Raw genomic sequence first — 19,323 nt, 5'->3', positions numbered from 1 at the left:
ACCCCACAAAAGATCATGTGGGTCAGATCAGGTGAACGGGTAGGCCAAGCAACAGGCCCTTCTCTCTCTATCCACCGCTGAGGAAAGGTCTGCGTCAGAATATCATGAGCTCCAGCTACGAAGTGGTGAAACCACGTGCGTTGACGAACGAGAAGTGGGACATGTTCCAATAACTCGGGCAGGATGTCTCTCAGAAACACAGTGTACACTGGTCCAGTTAATCGTGGCGGTAAAAGATATGGACCTATTAAATGTTCGCCGACAATGCCCGCCCACATGTTTACAGCAAATCAGTCTTGGTGCCCCTTCACGGTTGTGGCACGGGGATGTTCATCGGCCCATACATGGCTATTCGCGATTAAAATTACCACCTGAGCGCTAGTGTCGCTTCCAATATGGCCGCTCTACGTAGGATAGATCTTTGTTTACATTCAGTAGTAGTACGTAATAGTAGCGTGTTGTCATTGCTGGTATGGAAGAAACGTTTAAATTACGCGTTATATTTAAATATTGCGAATGCGAAGTGATTTCCAGGAACTATAACGAAGGTGAAGCTGTGCTGAGAGCGAAGCATTTAATTATAATAAAAATAACACGGAAAACGCACAAGAAACTAATGTACATTCACTGGTTTTTCAAAGCGGCGCTGTTTCAACTGCACTGCACCTCGGTTGTAACTGCCTAACTAAGGCTCTCAGAAATGATTTAAAATAAAGCAATTCACCTGTATTGCAAAGCTTGGGAGGAAATAAATGAAAACATTCTGTTACAGTTTTTTCCCCAAAGAGGCAGGCTGGTTTAATAACAACACCGGATAATGATAATAATAATAATAACAATAACTAACAACAATTTCATTGAGGGTATTTTCAGTCTTCACTGAAAATTAACATACTGAATGAAACAGCAACATTAGCATGTCAATTATGTTTTTCTGACTTACCTTTATGATTACGGACATTAATTAATTCTCAAACTATTTTCATCTTTGCACTTAATCGACTTGCACCTGTTCGAAATTACATACATAATACATTGTTTTCGAAAATATGTTATATTCATAAAGAACAATTTAAAACTTACTTTCATGGCAATAAAATCATCTTTCCGAAAGATTATTTCGGAAAATAGAGTGAACAGACTCGTACATTCTTCGTAATTTCCTTGCCGCATTTCAGTTTTGCCAATCTTGTCAATCAGTTGTTTTCTCTGATTTATTTAAACATTTCATTTTGTTGATTCCACGGGGTGGAAAACACATGTAAGCTTTTCACTTGTCCTGAACCACAAAACGATTTAGAGCAAAAAACTGAACAGTATACGCTACTTTTTCGCATGTTCCCCATGCTTTGAACGGCTTCAATACGGCTAAGTGCAGCGAGGTGTCCTACGTGGAGTGGTTCCTGAAAATCTCACCAAATGGCATATCGGATAATTTTAATCGCGAATTGCGACTATTCGGCATCCCGTCTCTCGTGAAACAGGCCTCATCAGGCATGAAACTGGTGGTCGACCACACAGTTCTGCAGTAACCATTCACTAAACACGACGCGGGGTGCGAAATCAGCTGGACCCAAGGCATGGACACGCTGTGGGCAGTAAAGTAGTTGTATTTACGGTGGGACCAGGACAAGAAAGGAAGAGCCCCCCTGAAGCAGATTTGCTTACACTTAAAACTAGCTCAACATGCCAATATGAGCTTTTTGATCAAGTGTGGAACCCCGTCTAACCCAAGATTTTTGTAAAAACGCCCTCGGGAATTTCCCGAGAAAAGGAAGAGGCTCTCAGATTGATTTGTCTACACTTACAAAAGGCACTTCTGCCAGATTTTTGTCCACAAACTTGCTATTTTTTTGGCTATACCTGAAATTAAGCCAAAACACACACACACACACGCACACAGCACACACGCACGCACACGCACACACAGCACACACAGCACACACCCCCATGCACATGCACACACACAGCACACACACACAGCACACACGCACACACAGCACACAGCACACATGTAATGCAAGAGCTATTGCATTACATATCAGCCAGTATTGTGAGAGTGCTTGAGAAGAACAGACGTGTTATTACAGTGCTTGAGAAGAACAGACGTATTATTCTCATACTTACAGGCCTGATATTCAACTTGTTTATTATAATCCACTCGTATTTAGGGTCAAGCTTATATCTCCCCCAGCCTGTTATACAAAAAATCAATACATGACAAGGCCATTGAGCTAGATATGCATGTCCGCGCAGGCACTTGCGGAAGGTCAGTTTAGATCAATATTTCCACTCGTGGACTATTGGCCTTACAACCTGTCATAAGATAGGCATAGAGTTTTTGATTTTAAAACCCAAAAAGTTTATATAATAAAACCGAGGATAAAAATTAATAATAATATTAATAATATTAATATTAAGTATATACACTAAATATACAAATCACACAGCCGAACCTAACTGTTAAGTATAAAGTTTTGAATTGAAGCCCAGAATAAACAACAACAAAAATGCCAAAACGAAAACATTGTGACCAATGCAATAAAAATATATTAAGCTCTAATTGGGCCAGACACCAAAAGATTTGCAACCCAGACAAATACAGAACTCCCAGAATAATATGCCCTAAATGCCATGAAGAATATAGCATGGATTACTTCTTAAATAGACATAAAGATACTTGCTCTGCACAGTCATCAACACAACCATCCACATCTGCTCCGAAAAGGAATCACGAAGCACCTGTTAATGCCAGAGCAGCAAAGCAGCCACGCCACGCACCCATCCATAGCAGTTTTAATGCCCAACTTAAGGATTATCGCTTTGTATCAGAGCCAAGATGTGGCATTGAGAATTTTTTGAACAGTGTAAATCCTGATCTGCAGGCAATTCGTAATGCACAAAATGGCTCTTATAAGCTGTCCCTCAAATTGTTTGTACAATATAAGAAACCAAACGGCGCAAAATTTACACAGCCCCACATAACAGAAACTGTACCTGTACATTCAAATGCAAATTCAGACACAATAATAAGCAGTCTGATGGATCAATTGAACATCAAACACTCTGAATTTGCTGCGAAAGAGAGTGGCTGGAGCCTATGCGGCTCTCCACACAAGTTATATGTCAACATTTCTGAATTCAGCCCATTACAAGGATCTACATATCTTCCATTGCCTGACAATATCAAAAACAAACAAGCCGTGGTCAATATACAAAACACCGACCAGAAATGTTTTCTGTGGTGTGTATTAGCTGCCTTGTATCCAGTTTCAAGCCATCCTGAGAGAATAAGTTATTACAAACAACATGAACATGATTTTGACGATGCAATGGAGGGTTTAGAATATCCAATGTCTGTTCAGAACATTGATAAATTTGAAAAAAGAGCCAGGGATAACAGTGGCAAACAATTATCTATTAACGTATTTATTTGTTCCACTGGCAATTGCCCGATAGCACCTCTCAGAATCAGTACAATTGACGATGATTTCGCCGTTCCGATTGATCTGCTCTTAATTGAAGGGGATGACACATGCCATTACACTCTGATAAAAAATCTTGAAGCTTTGGTGAGAACACAGCTAGACAAATATAAAAAAATATTTAAGTTGTGCAGACGATGCTTGACTGTATTTGATGGTCAAAAAATGGTGAAAGGGGTTCGTGAAGAGAGTGCGGAAATTGCAAAAAACAAGTTAATTGAGCATCTGAAATACTGTGGCAACCATAAACCCGTTCATATGGTGATGCCAATGCCAGGTGAAAAAGCAAAATTCAATAAGTTTGAAGCCTTGTTGGAACACCCAACATATATTGTCTGGGATTCTGAATCAAATCTCAAATCTCTTGCATTCTGCAATCCAAATCCTGAAGATTCTTCAATTACACCATATCAGTTACATGAACCTTCCAGTTTTTGTTATGTGGTTGTACAGGATGGTGTTGTTAGTAAAGAATATTCATACTTGGGACCAAATGCCATCAAAATATTTGCACATAGAATAGAAAATGAGTGCCGTGACATAGCATCTAACATCTTATTAAAATCAAAGCCTATGTTGCCTTTAACAGAGGATCAGATTGAAGATTTCAACAATGCAGAAAAATGCCCGGTATGTGATTGTGAATTTTCAGATACAAATATCAAGGTACATCACCATTCTCATACAGATGGTCGATATAAACAGGCCCTGTGTAATAGCTGTAATATTAAGATCAAGAGACCGAGATTTATCCCCATATTTTGCCATGGAGCATCCAATTATGATTTCCATCATCTGATCAGGTACGAGGGATTTGACAAGCAGAATTTAAATATTTTAGCTGAAAATGATGAGAAATATATATCTATTAGCAAGAAAATTGAAGTTAATGGTGTTCCTATTCAAATGAGATTTCTTGATTCTTACAGAATTTCACCTGCTAGCCTGGCCACACTGGCCTCTCAATTATCTGATGAGCAATTCATAATCACACGTGCCATGTTTCCAAATCTGGACCTGAATTTGCTTAGGCGGAAGGGTGTATATCCATATGACTATGTTACAGATTTTTCTAAATTTGATGAGTGTTCCCTGCCACCAAAAGAGGCATTCTACAGCAAAATCAGAGGATCTGGAATCACTGATGAAGATTATCGCCATGCCCAATTGATGTGGAACAGTTTAAAATGCAAGACATTTGGTGATTATCACATGGCTTATTTGAAACTTGATGTGGCTCTCTTAGCTGATGCACTGCAGGCATCCAGAAAATCTTCTATGCAAAATTATGGACTGGACCCAGTGTATTTTTTCAGTGCCCCGGGTCTAGCATGGTCTTCAATGTTTTTCAACACCAAAATGCAATTGGATCTAATCCAAGATCAAGATATGTACTTGTTTATTGAGCAATGTATAAGAGGGGGGATGGTGCAATGTTCTCAGAGATATGCCAGAGCAAATAATAAATATATGCCTGATTATGATCCAGCACGGCCATCAAATTATATATTGTATGTGGATGCAAACAGCTTGTATGGTCACGCTATGATGGATAAACTGCCATATGCAGAGCTTGAATGGGTTGAAGATTTCAATATTGAAAATCTTCAGGATTTTGATGACAGTGACTATGGCCTCTTCTTAGAGGTTGATCTGATATTTCCTGATGATTTGCACAACAAATTTTCTGATCTGCCCCCAATTCCTGAGGTTCAGTGCTCACCTGGCTCTAAACAGAAGAAGCTCATGATGACCCTGGAGCCAAAACAAGGCTATGTCATATATTACAAAAACCTCCAGTTCCTGATGCGTCATGGTGTTCAAGTAACCAAAGTTGGAAAAGTTTTGAGGTTCAGGCACTCAAGATGGATGAAATCTTATATTGATACAAACACAGAGCTTCGAACATCTGCAAAGAGCCAATTTGATAAGGCCTTCTTTAAATTGATGGTCAATTCTGTCTATGGCAAAACAATAGAAAATGTCAGAAAACATACCGATGTTAAAATAATTACTGACCCCAGCCGGAGCAAAAAATTGGTTGCAAAGCCCAACTTCAATTACAGAAGAATTTATGATGAGCACATGGCACTTTTCAACATGAAAAAAACAAAGATTAAGTTTGATAAACCTATTTATGTAGGTTTTTCTTGTATGTACGCATTGCTTGCATTATAGAATTATTTTCCTGTAGTTTACGGTTATTACAAGCATAAGAAAACAGTTTTTCTTTGTGACGTTTCAGGAGAACACACGCTCCTTTCATCAGACATTTATTTTCATTTTGACTAAAGATACAGTTATAACAATGGTTAGTAATTTTTAAACAAAAATAATCTGTTATATAATGGATGTTGTCAATGTTACATTGTTGTAATATAGCAACTTAACTGTGAAAAAAAAAAAAAAAAAAAAAAAAAAAAAAAAAAAACAGTCTGTTTTATTTTTATTTAAATTATGAATCCAAAATATCATCAGGCAATTCAAATTCATCATTGTTTTCACAAAGTCTCTTGATGTTTTCTGTTACATTAAATTTTAAAGATGGTGGCTTACTCCATTTGTGAAAAAGAAAACTCCATACTGGATCTATGTTACCATTTTCATTATTTAATTTATTCCAGTGTTCTTCTGCAATGAACGAAGCTTCCCAGACATTCAACTCTGTGTTTCCCGTTAATCTTTTTAAAACCCTTCTCTTTTTAATCAAATGCTTCTCTTCGATGATATGAGTTGACAAACCTGTTCTTGGGTTTAGATTTATAATGTCCAAATCGTGTTCGTGCCATCTTATTGCCATTTTCCTTGCTGTTTGTCCCACATAATCTTTTGAACATGAACAACTTATATTATATATTCCTGTGGTTTCCACATCTGGTAGAGAGTTTCTCATTTTGAATTCATTAAATGTACATTCCAAACTTCTTGGTGATTTAAAAACAATTTTGAAATTAAAACTTCTAAAAATTTTTGCAATTTTATGTGAGAATCCCTTGTGGAATGGAATGCACACAAATTTCTTTTCAACAGATTTTTCATCTTTGTCTGTATTTCTCTTTTCCTTTAGTTTTCTTGCAACTTGTTTTCACACTAACAGAATAAACCAAATCAAAAAACAAGTTGCAAGAAAACTAAAGGAAAAGAGAAATACAGACAAAGATGAAAAATCTGTTGAAAAGAAATTTGTGTGCATTCCATTCCACAAGGGATTCTCACATAAAATTGCAAAAATTTTTAGAAGTTTTAATTTCAAAATTGTTTTTAAATCACCAAGAAGTTTGGAATGTACATTTAATGAATTCAAAATGAGAAACTCTCTACCAGATGTGGAAACCACAGGAATATATAATATAAGTTGTTCATGTTCAAAAGATTATGTGGGACAAACAGCAAGGAAAATGGCAATAAGATGGCACGAACACGATTTGGACATTATAAATCTAAACCCAAGAACAGGTTTGTCAACTCATATCATGGAAGAGAAGCATTTGATTAAAAAGAGAAGGGTTTTAAAAAGATTAACGGGAAACACAGAGTTGAATGTCTGGGAAGCTTCGTTCATTGCAGAAGAACACTGGAATAAATTAAATAATGAAAATGGTAACATAGATCCAGTATGGAGTTTTCTTTTTCACAAATGGAGTAAGCCACCATCTTTAAAATTTAATGTAACAGAAAACATCAAGAGACTTTGTGAAAACAATGATGAATTTGAATTGCCTGATGATATTTTGGATTCATAATTTAAATAAAAATAAAACAGACTGTTTTTTTTTTTTTTTTTTTTTTTTTTTTTTTCACAGTTAAGTTGCTATATTACAACAATGTAACATTGACAACATCCATTATATAACAGATTATTTTTGTTTAAAAATTACTAACCATTGTTATAACTGTATCTTTAGTCAAAATGAAAATAAATGTCTGATGAAAGGAGCGTGTGTTCTCCTGAAACGTCACAAAGAAAAACTGTTTTCTTATGCTTGTAATAACCGTAAACTACAGGAAAATAATTATTTATGTAGGGGCTGCGATATTGGATTTGTCCAAATTACATATGTTAAAGCTCTATTATGATGTGCTGAAACCTTTTTATGGTGATCGTGTAAAACTGTTGTACATGGACACGGATAGTTTTATTCTTGATATTCAGACAGAAGATGTTTATCAAGATATGGCACAACCCGAATTGCTTAAATATTTTGATACCAGCGAGCATACAAGGATTCAACCCCACAACAAAAAAGTACCCGGCATGTTAAAAGATGAGACACTTGGTGATGCTATTGTGAAATTTGTTGGGTTAAGTGCCAAGACGTACAGTTTTGAGACATGTAGTGGTGCTGTTGCCAAAAAAGCTAAGGGCGTTGGCAGAGTGACTGTTGACAAAGATCTCCAAATTGAAGATTATGAAAATTGCCTCAAATCCCAGAGTTCAATCAAAACATCAGAATGCAGAATTCAGAGTGTGGATCACTCATTGACCAGCAATATTGTAAGAAAAGTGGCTCTGGACCCACATGATGATAAGAGATGCATTTTATCATGTGGCATACATACTCTACCGTGGGGTCATTGTTATTTGAAAAATGGGAATCAATGCCCAATCACAGAGCATGATTTGGAATAAATAAACATGCCCATGAACTTATTCGGGTTCAAAAAACAGGCTATTATGGACCTGCCAACACCACAACCCTCTCCTGATTTACAATCTGTAATGTCTAAACTGAGTGGCTTGTTAATTATTCATCTGAACAGCATACTTACAGATATTGATGATAAAACAGGCAAAATATTGTACATATTTAACAATAATTTAAATCATTACCAATTACCCGTAGGTGGGCAATTACAATTTATTACAACCCCTGAGGGTGATGTTAAAATTTCAGTAGGGAGAAATATTTACAGAATTAAGCACTCAAACATGGTTTCTGGCACTGTATATACTGTTTCTGCTGGTGACTGCTTATATATTGAGGTCCCTGGATCATATGATAAACTTATACCCTTTTTTATAGAATTAAGAATCAGATATTCAATAATAAATAACTACTAAACAAAATGCCTAATGATATATTTGGCCATACAAGACATGAAGATCACAGTGACGAGATTCTGATGCTTGATGTCAGAGTCAAGAAATTAAGAAGTGATTTACAAGCTTTACAAACCACACTCAATGCCAGTCTTCAATTAGAAATTACAAATTTGCAATCACAATGCATGGACCCTCTTCTTAAAATTGATTCTGAACTCAAGTTGCTGCTTCAGAAATATACTGACCTGGCTACATTGGATAATTTTCAAAGTTTGGAAGAAGCTGTAGCAGCTCTTCAAGCCAAATTTAAGACCCAGGCTAACAACTCTGAGCAATTGAAACAGCAATTGGAAGAGCAGATAAATAATGTCCAGACCCAGCTCCAAACAATTGTCAAAAGCATAAAATCACAAGAAGATTTTGATCTAGTGATTTCCACTCTAAAAGAACAGATTCAGTCACTCCAAATACCTAATCTGGACCCTCTGAACAATGCCATAGCCGAGGTTAAAGAAAAAATTGAGACACTTGAAAATTTTATGAACAATTTGCCATCTTCTGAGGCTTTGAATGCAATAACTCGGAGTGTAGCAAATATTAAGCTGCAACTTGAAACATATGAAGATTTTGGAAAAATTCAAAGTTCCATAACCCATCTTGAAGGTACAATAGCAGCAGTGCAAAGTGATTTGGCAAATGTACTAGAATCCAGATTGCCTGGGATTGTAGATACTCTTGTTAGTGTCCAGCAACAAATCACAAAGCTTGAAAACCTCAACACTGAATCTGAACTATCTCATTTTCATCATTTGATCGATGATATCCAAACAAAACTTGAAATTTTACAACATTCAACACCCTCTCAGGCAGATATAGCCCTGCTCCAAAATGCTATGCAAAATGTGGCTGATGCTTCTGAATTACACAATGTGAAATTGGCACTTGAATTTTTACAAAATACAGTATCAAATCTGCCTACATCACAGGAACTTAAAAATATAAAGAGGGCAGTGAATAGGATATTGAAATCAGAAGATATCAAGAATATCCAGGCAGAGATCAAACATCTCACACAGACAGTGGCCACTCTACCAACAAATCAACATATTAATGAACTGCATGCCCTGTTTGAGGATATCAGAAGACAGGTCCATGATCTTACTGCTCAAAATTCAAAATTGGCAGTTGTTGAAAATTTGCAACAAATTGTAGCTAATATCAAGCAACAGCTAGGGACCATGGAATCCAATCAAGCAAATGCTCTGTCTGTTTTTGCCACCCAGCTTCAAGAAATTGTGCAACAATACAAGAAACTTGCTATTGACATAAGAATCAAGCCGGGGCACGAAGAGATTGTTAGGACCATAAATGAGCACCTTGAATCTGTAACAAGCAGATTGCTCACAGCGGAAAAGGAAATAACAGGCATAATCGAGAATCCAAAACATTCAGTAATTCTTGAATTGTACAGCATCCCCAACAGAGAATACGATTCACCATTTACACCAGGTGGCAAAATATATATGCTGTCCCCTGCACAATTTTATTACCAGTTTTTTGTTGGGGGCACATTGAGACCAATCAAGATCAAATATTGGCATCAACCACAGGCACATCACTACCCCACCTTATCAATAACAAATGCTGATAACAAAGTAAAAATCACCAGTGTAGAATTGGAGGATTTTACAGATCCCAATACATTAGAAACATCTTATACTGAAGATGATGGCACTTTGGAATTTAAAATACAAATAGGGGACAAATTATATTTAGAAAATCCTGCAGTCTCAGCTGCTGAACACCCCATAGTTGCAATATTCTTGTTTACATACCATGTCTAGTTGTTGATGAATTACACAGACAGGCCAGACATAATTTTAAGAGACTCCCAGTAGTCACAAAGGGCATAGATGATTTATGGCAAAGTGACTTGATTGAAATGGCAAGTGGACAGTTGAAAAACTTAGACAAAATCAACAAGGGCTACAAGTATCTACTCACTGTGATAGACACATTTTCAAAATTTGCCTGGGCTCTGCCACTTAAATCCAAGACTGGAAAATGCGTTACAGAAGCCCTCAGGACAATCATAAATCAGAGTGGAAGATCCCCGCGCTATTTGCAAACAGATAATGGCAAAATTCAGTGTTTCAACAATTTATTAAAAGCCAGTCAATAAAACATTACTCGACTTACAGTGATCTCAAGGCCTCAATTGTAGAGAGATTCAACAGAACCTTAAAAAATCTTATGTATAAACAATTTACACTTCAAGGTAATTATAAATGGATTAATATTCTTCCAGAACTTCTACATAAATATAACAATTCGGTCCATTCCACAATCAACATGAAACCCTCTGAAGTAACTTCATCTGATGAGCAAAAATTGATCAGCACTGTTTATTATCCTAAATACCAGCCAACAATAAGAAAGGCCAAATACAGGGTGGGCGATCAAGTAAGAATAAGCAAATATAAGCACTTATTCAAAAGAGGCTTTACGAGAAACTGGAGCACAGAATTATTTACAGTGGTTCAAGTTAAACCTGGGACCCTTAACACATATATAATAAAAGACCACCGAGGAGAAATTCTCAAAGGCAGGTTCTATGAACAAGAGCTCAGCAAAACTAAACAGCCTGACACATATCTCATAGAAAAAATCATCCGCAGAAAAGGCAACAAGTTATTTGTCAAATGGCTAGGTCATCCGGAAAACAGCTGGATCGATGCAAACAAAGTGATAATATGAACACCTGGGATGTTATAAAAAGGCTGCCAGAACCTGAACAGCAGAATAAGATAAATGGAGTGCTGCTGCCTGATAATATTAGGTGTCTTATCGTTGGGCCATCTGCTTGTGGTAAAACTACACTAATGGTTGATAATTTTTTATTGGCACCCAACTGGCTAGACTGGAAAAACAGGCACTTGTATGTCTTCTCTAAGAGCTTGGAACAATTAAAATATCAGCAGTTGATAAAATTATATGATGGACTGGATATAGCCACTTTTGAACCAGATGTTAAGCCACTTGATGAATGTCTCGATAATTCTGTTGTTGTGTTTGATGACATTATATTGGATAATCAAAACAAGGTTAGAAACTTTTTCACACAGGGCCGACACAAAAACATTGATTGCTTCTACCTGGCACAGACTTTTTCTAAAATACCGAAGCAACTGATCCGAGACAACAGCAATTTTATATGCGTGTTTCATCAAGACCATACCAACCTCAAACACATACATGATGAATATGTGGGTGGGGACTTGAGCTACAATGATTTTTCTAAGTTTTGCAGTAGGTGCTGGAACCAGGACAGTTATGGGTTTGCCACAATTGATATGACAAGAACACCTGATACTGGCAAATACAGAAATAAAATCAACGATTTTCTAGACGTTGAGACGTATATAAATAACCATGAAACGATCAATCATTGATGATCTTAAGTTAAGAGATTATCTTGTAAAAAGATTTAAGGGATGGAAATCAGAGAACCGGGGAATTTATGAAAAACACAAACAAGCAGAACAGCCTGTAATTGATGCTATTAATAATTTAGGTAAGAATATCAAAACTGTTACAGAGCAAAATCAAAGTTTGATCACAGAGCTTGTACCTGTAGCTGCAAGGAACATATTAGATTATCCACTCACCCCACTTTCCAGTATTCATACACCTAGTCCTATTGCTCCTAGAAGAATTGAGGCTAGTCAGGATCCTATTGAATTGGGTCTTCTTGCTCAAAAATATTTAACAACACCTAAAGACAACAAAGATGAGGTGTTTGGCTTATATGCCGACACAGAGCTTGATGGTAGCATCATACATAGAATTGGCAATTTCAGAGTAACATTTATGGGAGACGATATCATTGTATATTCAGAATCTCGACTTGGAGAAAAAGGTGCTTTTGTTAAGTATCTCGGAACACCTGGATTGTGGGAACTGATGACTAGGAAGAGACCTGGCAGCTATACAGATCAAGATTATGAGGATTACAAAGAAATATTAATAAAATCAGATGCTCTATACCAGAACAATGATCCCACACAAAAAAGAGTCAAGTCGAGCAGTGGAGCAAAATACAATAATTTAATCAAGCCCATATGGTCACAGATCAAGACAGGTAGTGGAATCAAACAATACAACACCCTGCCTAAAGAATTTGTGTGGGTTGATGATGTCAGGAAACTTGTAGATAGGTTGCTGGTAATAGCTGGGGAGGAAAATGCTGGGAACCACAATTTTTACAATGAAAAGGTTGGAATTATGGACATGATAAGCACAAAATTGTCTAATTTTATAGTGAATGACACTAAGGGGATTGGATATCTCATAAAAATTATTAATACTCTACCACCTAAATTTTGGAATATTTCTGAGGGTCGGGGCCTTGTTAATGACATTATAAACAAGCTGCCATTTGAACTACACATTCCAGGTTATCAGTATTGTGGTCCAGGCACGAAATTGGATCATAGATTAAACAGAGGTGATCCTGGTGTTAATCCCCTAGATGCTGCTTGCAGAGACCATGACATAGCATACAACACACATTCTGATCTTGACAAGAGACATGTTGCAGACAAGAAATTAGAAGAGGCAGCATTTGGTAGATTTGTAAGCAAAGATGCTTCTTTGAGTGAAAGAATATCAGCATTGGGAACCACCATAGCTATGAGCACCAAACAAAAACTGGGGTGGGGGTTGTAAATAATAAACCTACAATGAAGGCCAAGGGTGTTATGTATCAGGTACCTTATGCAGGTCTCAAATCTCTTAAAACTATTGACAGCCTTTTGACCAAAAAGCAGCGCAAGAGAAAAAGCTCTTGTATTGCCAAGGGGCATGGTATGAAATTGTTGCTTAGTACCCCCCAATTAAAAAAATTACAACAATCTAGAAAAAAATCACATGTTGGGGGATTTATATTTACCATCCCTGCCATCTTAGCTGCTCTCGGGGCTGTGGGGAGCTTGGCTGGGGGATCAGCCGCCATAGCAAAAACAGTAATAGATGCCAAGAAGAATAGGGCAGAATTAGATGAACAGAGGCGACATAACCTGGCCATGGAGAAACAAGGCAAAGGTGTTAAGAGAGCCATGAATAAGTTTAAAAAAAACAAGAGCCGCTTACAAACCAAGACATTGAAGCTTTAATCAAGCCACTGGGCATCAAACATTTTAGAGGTGTGTACATGTCTGATTCTTTACCAGAACAACCACTCAACAAAGAGTGTGGCATTGTTAATTTGGATAAGTACAAAAATCAGGGCACTCACTGGATTTGTTATCTTAAATATTTAAAAGATGAGGCATTTGTGTTTGATTCATTTGGAGGTGTTCCACCTGAAAATTTAATAAAATATTTAAAATCACCTAATCTTTATTACAATAATGCCCGTGTTCAAAACTTCAAAGATGTTAATTGCGGACATCTGTGTTTATCTGTTCTTAGATATATGTCTCAAATAAATAAACCATCAATTGAAGATTTTCAAAAAGCCTTGTGGTATCTGAAACATCATGGGGGTATTCCATCTCACCAGCCAAAATTCAATATTGAAACTCAAATTGCATGATGACATAGTGTATCCCAAAACAATAGCTCTCAGAGCATTTTACGGCATGTACCTAATCCCCAATATTACACACCACAACAACACAATTGCAGTAGGGGATCAAAAAATTGTCATCACTCCAGGGCAATATAATCTGTCCACTCTAAATGCTCAATTACCCAGAGGTATAGTGTTGAGTCAAAATTCTGTCACTCACAGAGTAGAGATTGTATCTGCCACAGAAACAGTGCATCTGGGTACTATAGGAGAGCTGTTAGGCTTTGAGAACAACACAAAACTTGAAGCAGGCATCAAACACACTGCTATGAATATACCTAAATTCTTAGCCATAGAGACTCTGAATATTCACTGCAATGTGGCCGAGGGTATGATCACCAAATCAAATGGCATAGGCACTCACAAACAAACCGGGATCATTGCAACATTCAAACCTAATTCTGAATTCATGGAGCCCATCATCTACAATCCATCCCCTACATTATATTTTCCTGTGTCTCACAACAGAATAGATTACATCGAATTGATGGTCACTAACGAAAAAGAAGAATTAGTTGATTTTGCTGGAGCCACAACAACTGCCATCATAGAGATTAACATTTAAATAAAAATACATACAATGGAAAATATTGAGAGTTATGAGCTACAATCATTCCCTCCAAACAGGAGGACATTTGCAAATTTAAATCAACCCAACACAGAGATCGAGGTTGATCTTGATGTAGGGGATGGCTTCATACACCCTCACAGAGCAGATCTATACATCAAATTTGATGTTGTAAAGCTCGATGGAACAGATTATCCGGCAAATTCAAATATAAGATTGGTAGACAATTTTGTGCCGCATCTGTTCTCTGAAATTGAGGTCAGAAAACATGGCGTTGTTATAAACAGAGTGGATTATCCCGGCATTACCTCCACAGCTTTGGCCACATTAAAATTATCCAAAACCGAGGCTTCTTATTACAAAATAGGCGGATTTGAAGCTGGTGAGAAAATATTAACCAAGAGCCACACAGTGCTGTTCCCCATGCGTCTGTTGCCAGGATTCTTCTCGGATTACAAAGATATTATGTGGAAGGGTGGTTTAAGAATCACATTTAGAAGAGCTGCAAATGATAACAATGCTTTGATGAGGTACAGTACATTAAACTCTACAGGAGAAGCTCTGCCTAATACCCTACCTGATGCAGGGAAATGCCTTATTCAGACTATGGAGTTAAGAATCCCTGTTGTTGAATATGAGGCCAGTTATGGTCTTAAACACAAAGCTGATATCCTAAAAAATCCACAGATTCCTCTGCAATTTTATACATATCAATGCGTACAGAAGCCCGCCACTGGTACCTATTATGAGTTTGATGCTACAAATTCATTCTCCAGTATTCAATATGACATGCCTGATTTTGTGGTGGTACTGTTTCAGACTGGGAGACACAATAATCAGGAAAAAAATTCAAGTAAGTTTGATAGCTGCAACATCAAGAACATTTATCTTAAAAATGGCAGAAATGAGGTCTTTCCTAGAGAAAATTACAATTTAGACATGTCCAAGGATGATTTCCTCAAATTATATGAGGCTTTTTCGGCTTTCAAGAGAGTCACTACAGGCAATACTGATATGTATTACACACCAGATGAATTCAAAGCACAGAGACCCATGTTTGTCATTAACACTTCCAAAAGAAAACAAGTTGTGGTGAATGACAGGACGAACATTAAAATTATCTGTGAATTCCACGAGGCACTCCCCGATGACACCATATGTAGTGTTATTCTCATAGGAGAAAAATCATATGTTTATGATGTAAGAAATGAGAGAGTCACGGAGCAATTCTAGAAGGTCTCTGCATATTCTATTGTGCTGTTGTACAACACACAAACCTCAACTGTATATCAGCTAGCAGTGAATATTCTCAAAATCTCACGTGTAGAGATATTATTTTGCCATATATATTTCAATCTTACACATTTTGTCAGGGTTCAAACCCAGAGCCCCTTGATTAGAAGGTAATAATACCAACACTTTGCCTTCTCTTAGCACTTCTCCATAGAGAGGTCTTAAACCCAGGGGCCTTTTTATTACAAGGCAATAAGCCATGGGACTATGTCCACATTTTATTGAGAGCCCAGAGCTCATAGCTTTATATCAGCTAAAAACAATCCAGAGTTGGACTCTGAAATTGTGCATTGAATAATCTCCAAGACTTGCCCAGGCTCGTATTAACAGAATAGAATTGCTTTCAGCATGAAGAGGCAGTTTATTGGCACTGTGTCAGAACATTTGTATCTCTATCTCAAATCTTTGTTACACTTTTACATGTCAAATCTTTGTTACACTTTTACATGTCGCACAGAAAGATTAATGGCCTCTTCAGTGAATCGCGCAGAAAAATCATTAGTGCTGTATAGATTATATCTCTTGCGTGTTTTGCCGGCACGCAAGCAATTAATTATGCCTACCCCGCTCTTGTATTGAGCGAGTGGTTATAACACATGAGAAAATTGAGAAATGTACAATATATTGTTGTAAAATACTTTTTACCAGGTTTTCAGATTTGGGGGCTATCAACTAGCAGTAATTATTCTCAAAATCTCACGTGTGGACTGCAACATGTATTTCAATCTATCAGGAAAAAAATTGAACCTGGTATCCAATTGAACTTAGGCCAGAAGTAAATATGTGTGTGTGTGTGTGTGTGCTGTGTGCTGTGTGCTGTGTGCTGTGTGCTGTGTGTGTGTGTGCTGTGTGTGCGTGTGCGTGCGTGTGCTGTGTGTGCTGTGTGCTGTGTGTTTTGGCTTAATTTCAGGTATAGCCAAAAAAATAGCAAGTTTGTGGACAAAAATCTGGCAGAAGTGCCTTTTGTAAGTGTATACAAATCAATCTGAGAGCCTCTTCCTTTTCTCGGGAAATTCCCGAGGGCGTTTTTACAAAAATCTTGGGTTAGACGGGGTTCCACACTTGATCAAAAAGCTCATATTGGCATGTTGAGCTAGTTTTAAGTGTAAGCAAATCTGCTTCAGGGGGGCTCTTCCTTTCTTGTCCTGGTCCCACCGTAAATACAACTACTCAGTAAGGGTGCAGCTGCTGCTCCCTCAGAACTTTCCAAACAGTACTATGGGCCACAACAATTTCACGTGCCACAACAGAGCCCGTGTACTAATGGATGGTTGTCTTTGTCCTCCTTGCTAGTGGAAGTGAGGTCGCACTTGCCTCGTTTCCCATAATCGTTGGAAAAGTTTGGGAAACATGGTGTGCGCTGGATGTAGTCTGCGCCGTGGATGCATGGTCCGATACAACCTTTCTGCTTCCCTACAGTTTGCATTTGCTCGTCCATACACAAACACCATATCAGCCAGTTCCTCTACCGTATACTCCATTGCACTGATTGCAGCCGCGACACTCGTGCTTCTAGACTACACACGTCGAATTTGACGTCACGCCTTCTCCAGGGCACGCAATGTGGATTCCTCGCCCTTTCTTTTATGGTTCCCCTCCGCTCAGTGCGTGGTTGCCTGCCCTTCTAAGGTTTTGGCTTGTAACTTTTGACTGAGGCATTTCCGGACCAGGGTTCCCTATCTCATTTGTTGCGTTTGTTCCCTTCCATCATCCCTGCAAGTCTGTAACACGGTCACAGACTGTTTTCAATATGTCGGATAATATGTACGTTTATATATCCTGTGAATTTGTGTAATAATGTTTTAAGTATTGTATAACGATCTTCATTATTGGGTAATACACCTGTAGCGTTCAAATGCACTGCTTGTCCAGGAATTTCTTGCAAATTCCAAATGACGGCTATTGTACATCCACCATATTGATATGTCAGAGTGTGACTTCTTCCTGTTTTTCCAGGCTGAGGGAAACGTCGAATGGAATGTTTTTCATTACAGATGGCTTGATTGGTGGCGAGGTAAACCCTCAAGGAGTATATACGTGATATATAAGAACTGGTTCCTTGAAAGAGCTGTGTTACTGTAAAATATTCCAACAAATGTCACTCTGACATATTTCCCAGTTGATGAAATGATTGAATGTCGTTGTCATAATTCTTTCCAATGCCATGGTAAACTAGATTATGAGATATGAGGAGTAAAGCGACAATGAACAAAAAAAATCTCGAAGGGTCTTGGATTCGATTCCATTTTGAGGCATATTGAACAGTGATTCGGATCCAAATTTAAACTGCAGGTTGCGTTCCGTTTAGCCTATCACAGACATTGGGCTTAAATCAAACTTTAAAAAGTATTCTCGAGCTTTTTGAAATTTGTGATAAAAGGCAGAACATTTGAGTCTTCAAAAATATTAGACACAATAATATGGGGTGGCGACTGTCGTTCGTACGTGTTTCGTAAACGTCCTGCGAATAAGTGAGCAAAATGGTGTCAGGCAGAAAAACACGTCTTGATCGGGAAACGTCAATACAAAACTATCACGATAATACCAACCTTTATCCTAAATCCAAACACCCGTAATTTGGGAAGGGTGATCGCCCTATCGTCCACCCCGTGCATTCGCACCTGCCACCCGCGCCTGTTTAAATCGGGCGTTTCAATACTTATGGACCACCCTGTATAATGTCAATGCATTTGGTTCTTTCGCAGATACATCTACCCGCAGATCTCCCTCTGCTGGACAGAGTTTCTGGAGATGAAGGTTCGAGTCCCGTGCAACATTCAAGAAGTCATCGAGGTTGAATACGGCAAGGACTGGTTCACCCCGAAGAAGGACTTTAACTATCTGATAAGCTCGAAAAACAGCGTGCAGGCAGGAAAATGGCCAAACGACCAGAATCCTCACGAGACGTACAAGTCGTATTTGGAAGTGCTGAGGAGGCAGGGACATTAGTACTGAAAGAATCTCGACACAATGTTTATTTGTAGTGTTAAGCTTGTTTCTTCCAGGAAGGGGTAAAGCAATACGGCGCTGCCCTCTTCAAACACAACTTGAATTTCAAACTCTGGTGATACTGTGATGGACTTGTATCTGTTCTATTTCTTATTACAAGAGCCCAATAAAAACAAATGCAATGTGTATCACTGAAATGAAATTGGATGCTACAAATATACAATGTTTGCCTAATACTCACTCTACAGGTAAGGACGTATTTAAGGGGGTCCAGGAGGTCCGGACAACACCCCCCCCCGAAAAACTTACGAAGTACTAACATTTGATAATGAAAATTTACTTGTTTAGTAAA

The 19,323-nt window shown here is 37.9% G+C and overlaps 1 protein-coding gene across 4 annotated transcripts in view; it reads left to right on the top strand.

The window, feature by feature from the left end:
- The window catches only part of LOC145996929 (ribitol-5-phosphate transferase FKTN-like), a 56,132-nt gene extending 37,018 nt beyond the window's left edge, over window positions 1–19,114 (top strand). For all 4 annotated transcript variants that reach the window (XM_083133505.1, XM_083133503.1, XM_083133506.1 and 1 more), the window contains one exon: window positions 18,728–19,114. In XM_083133505.1, the coding sequence (XP_082989631.1) occupies window positions 18,728–18,971 (244 nt within the window). In that variant the 3' untranslated portion in view covers window positions 18,972–19,114. The remainder of the gene's footprint in view (window positions 1–18,727) is intronic.
- Window positions 19,115–19,323: the final 209 nt, after the last annotated feature.

Source organism: Lepisma saccharinum, chromosome 13 (genome assembly GCF_977018435.1).
Source record: "Lepisma saccharinum chromosome 13, izLepSacc3.1, whole genome shotgun sequence".
NCBI lineage: Eukaryota > Metazoa > Arthropoda > Insecta > Zygentoma > Lepismatidae > Lepisma > Lepisma saccharinum.
This window is presented reverse-complemented; position numbering and strand designations above follow the sequence as displayed.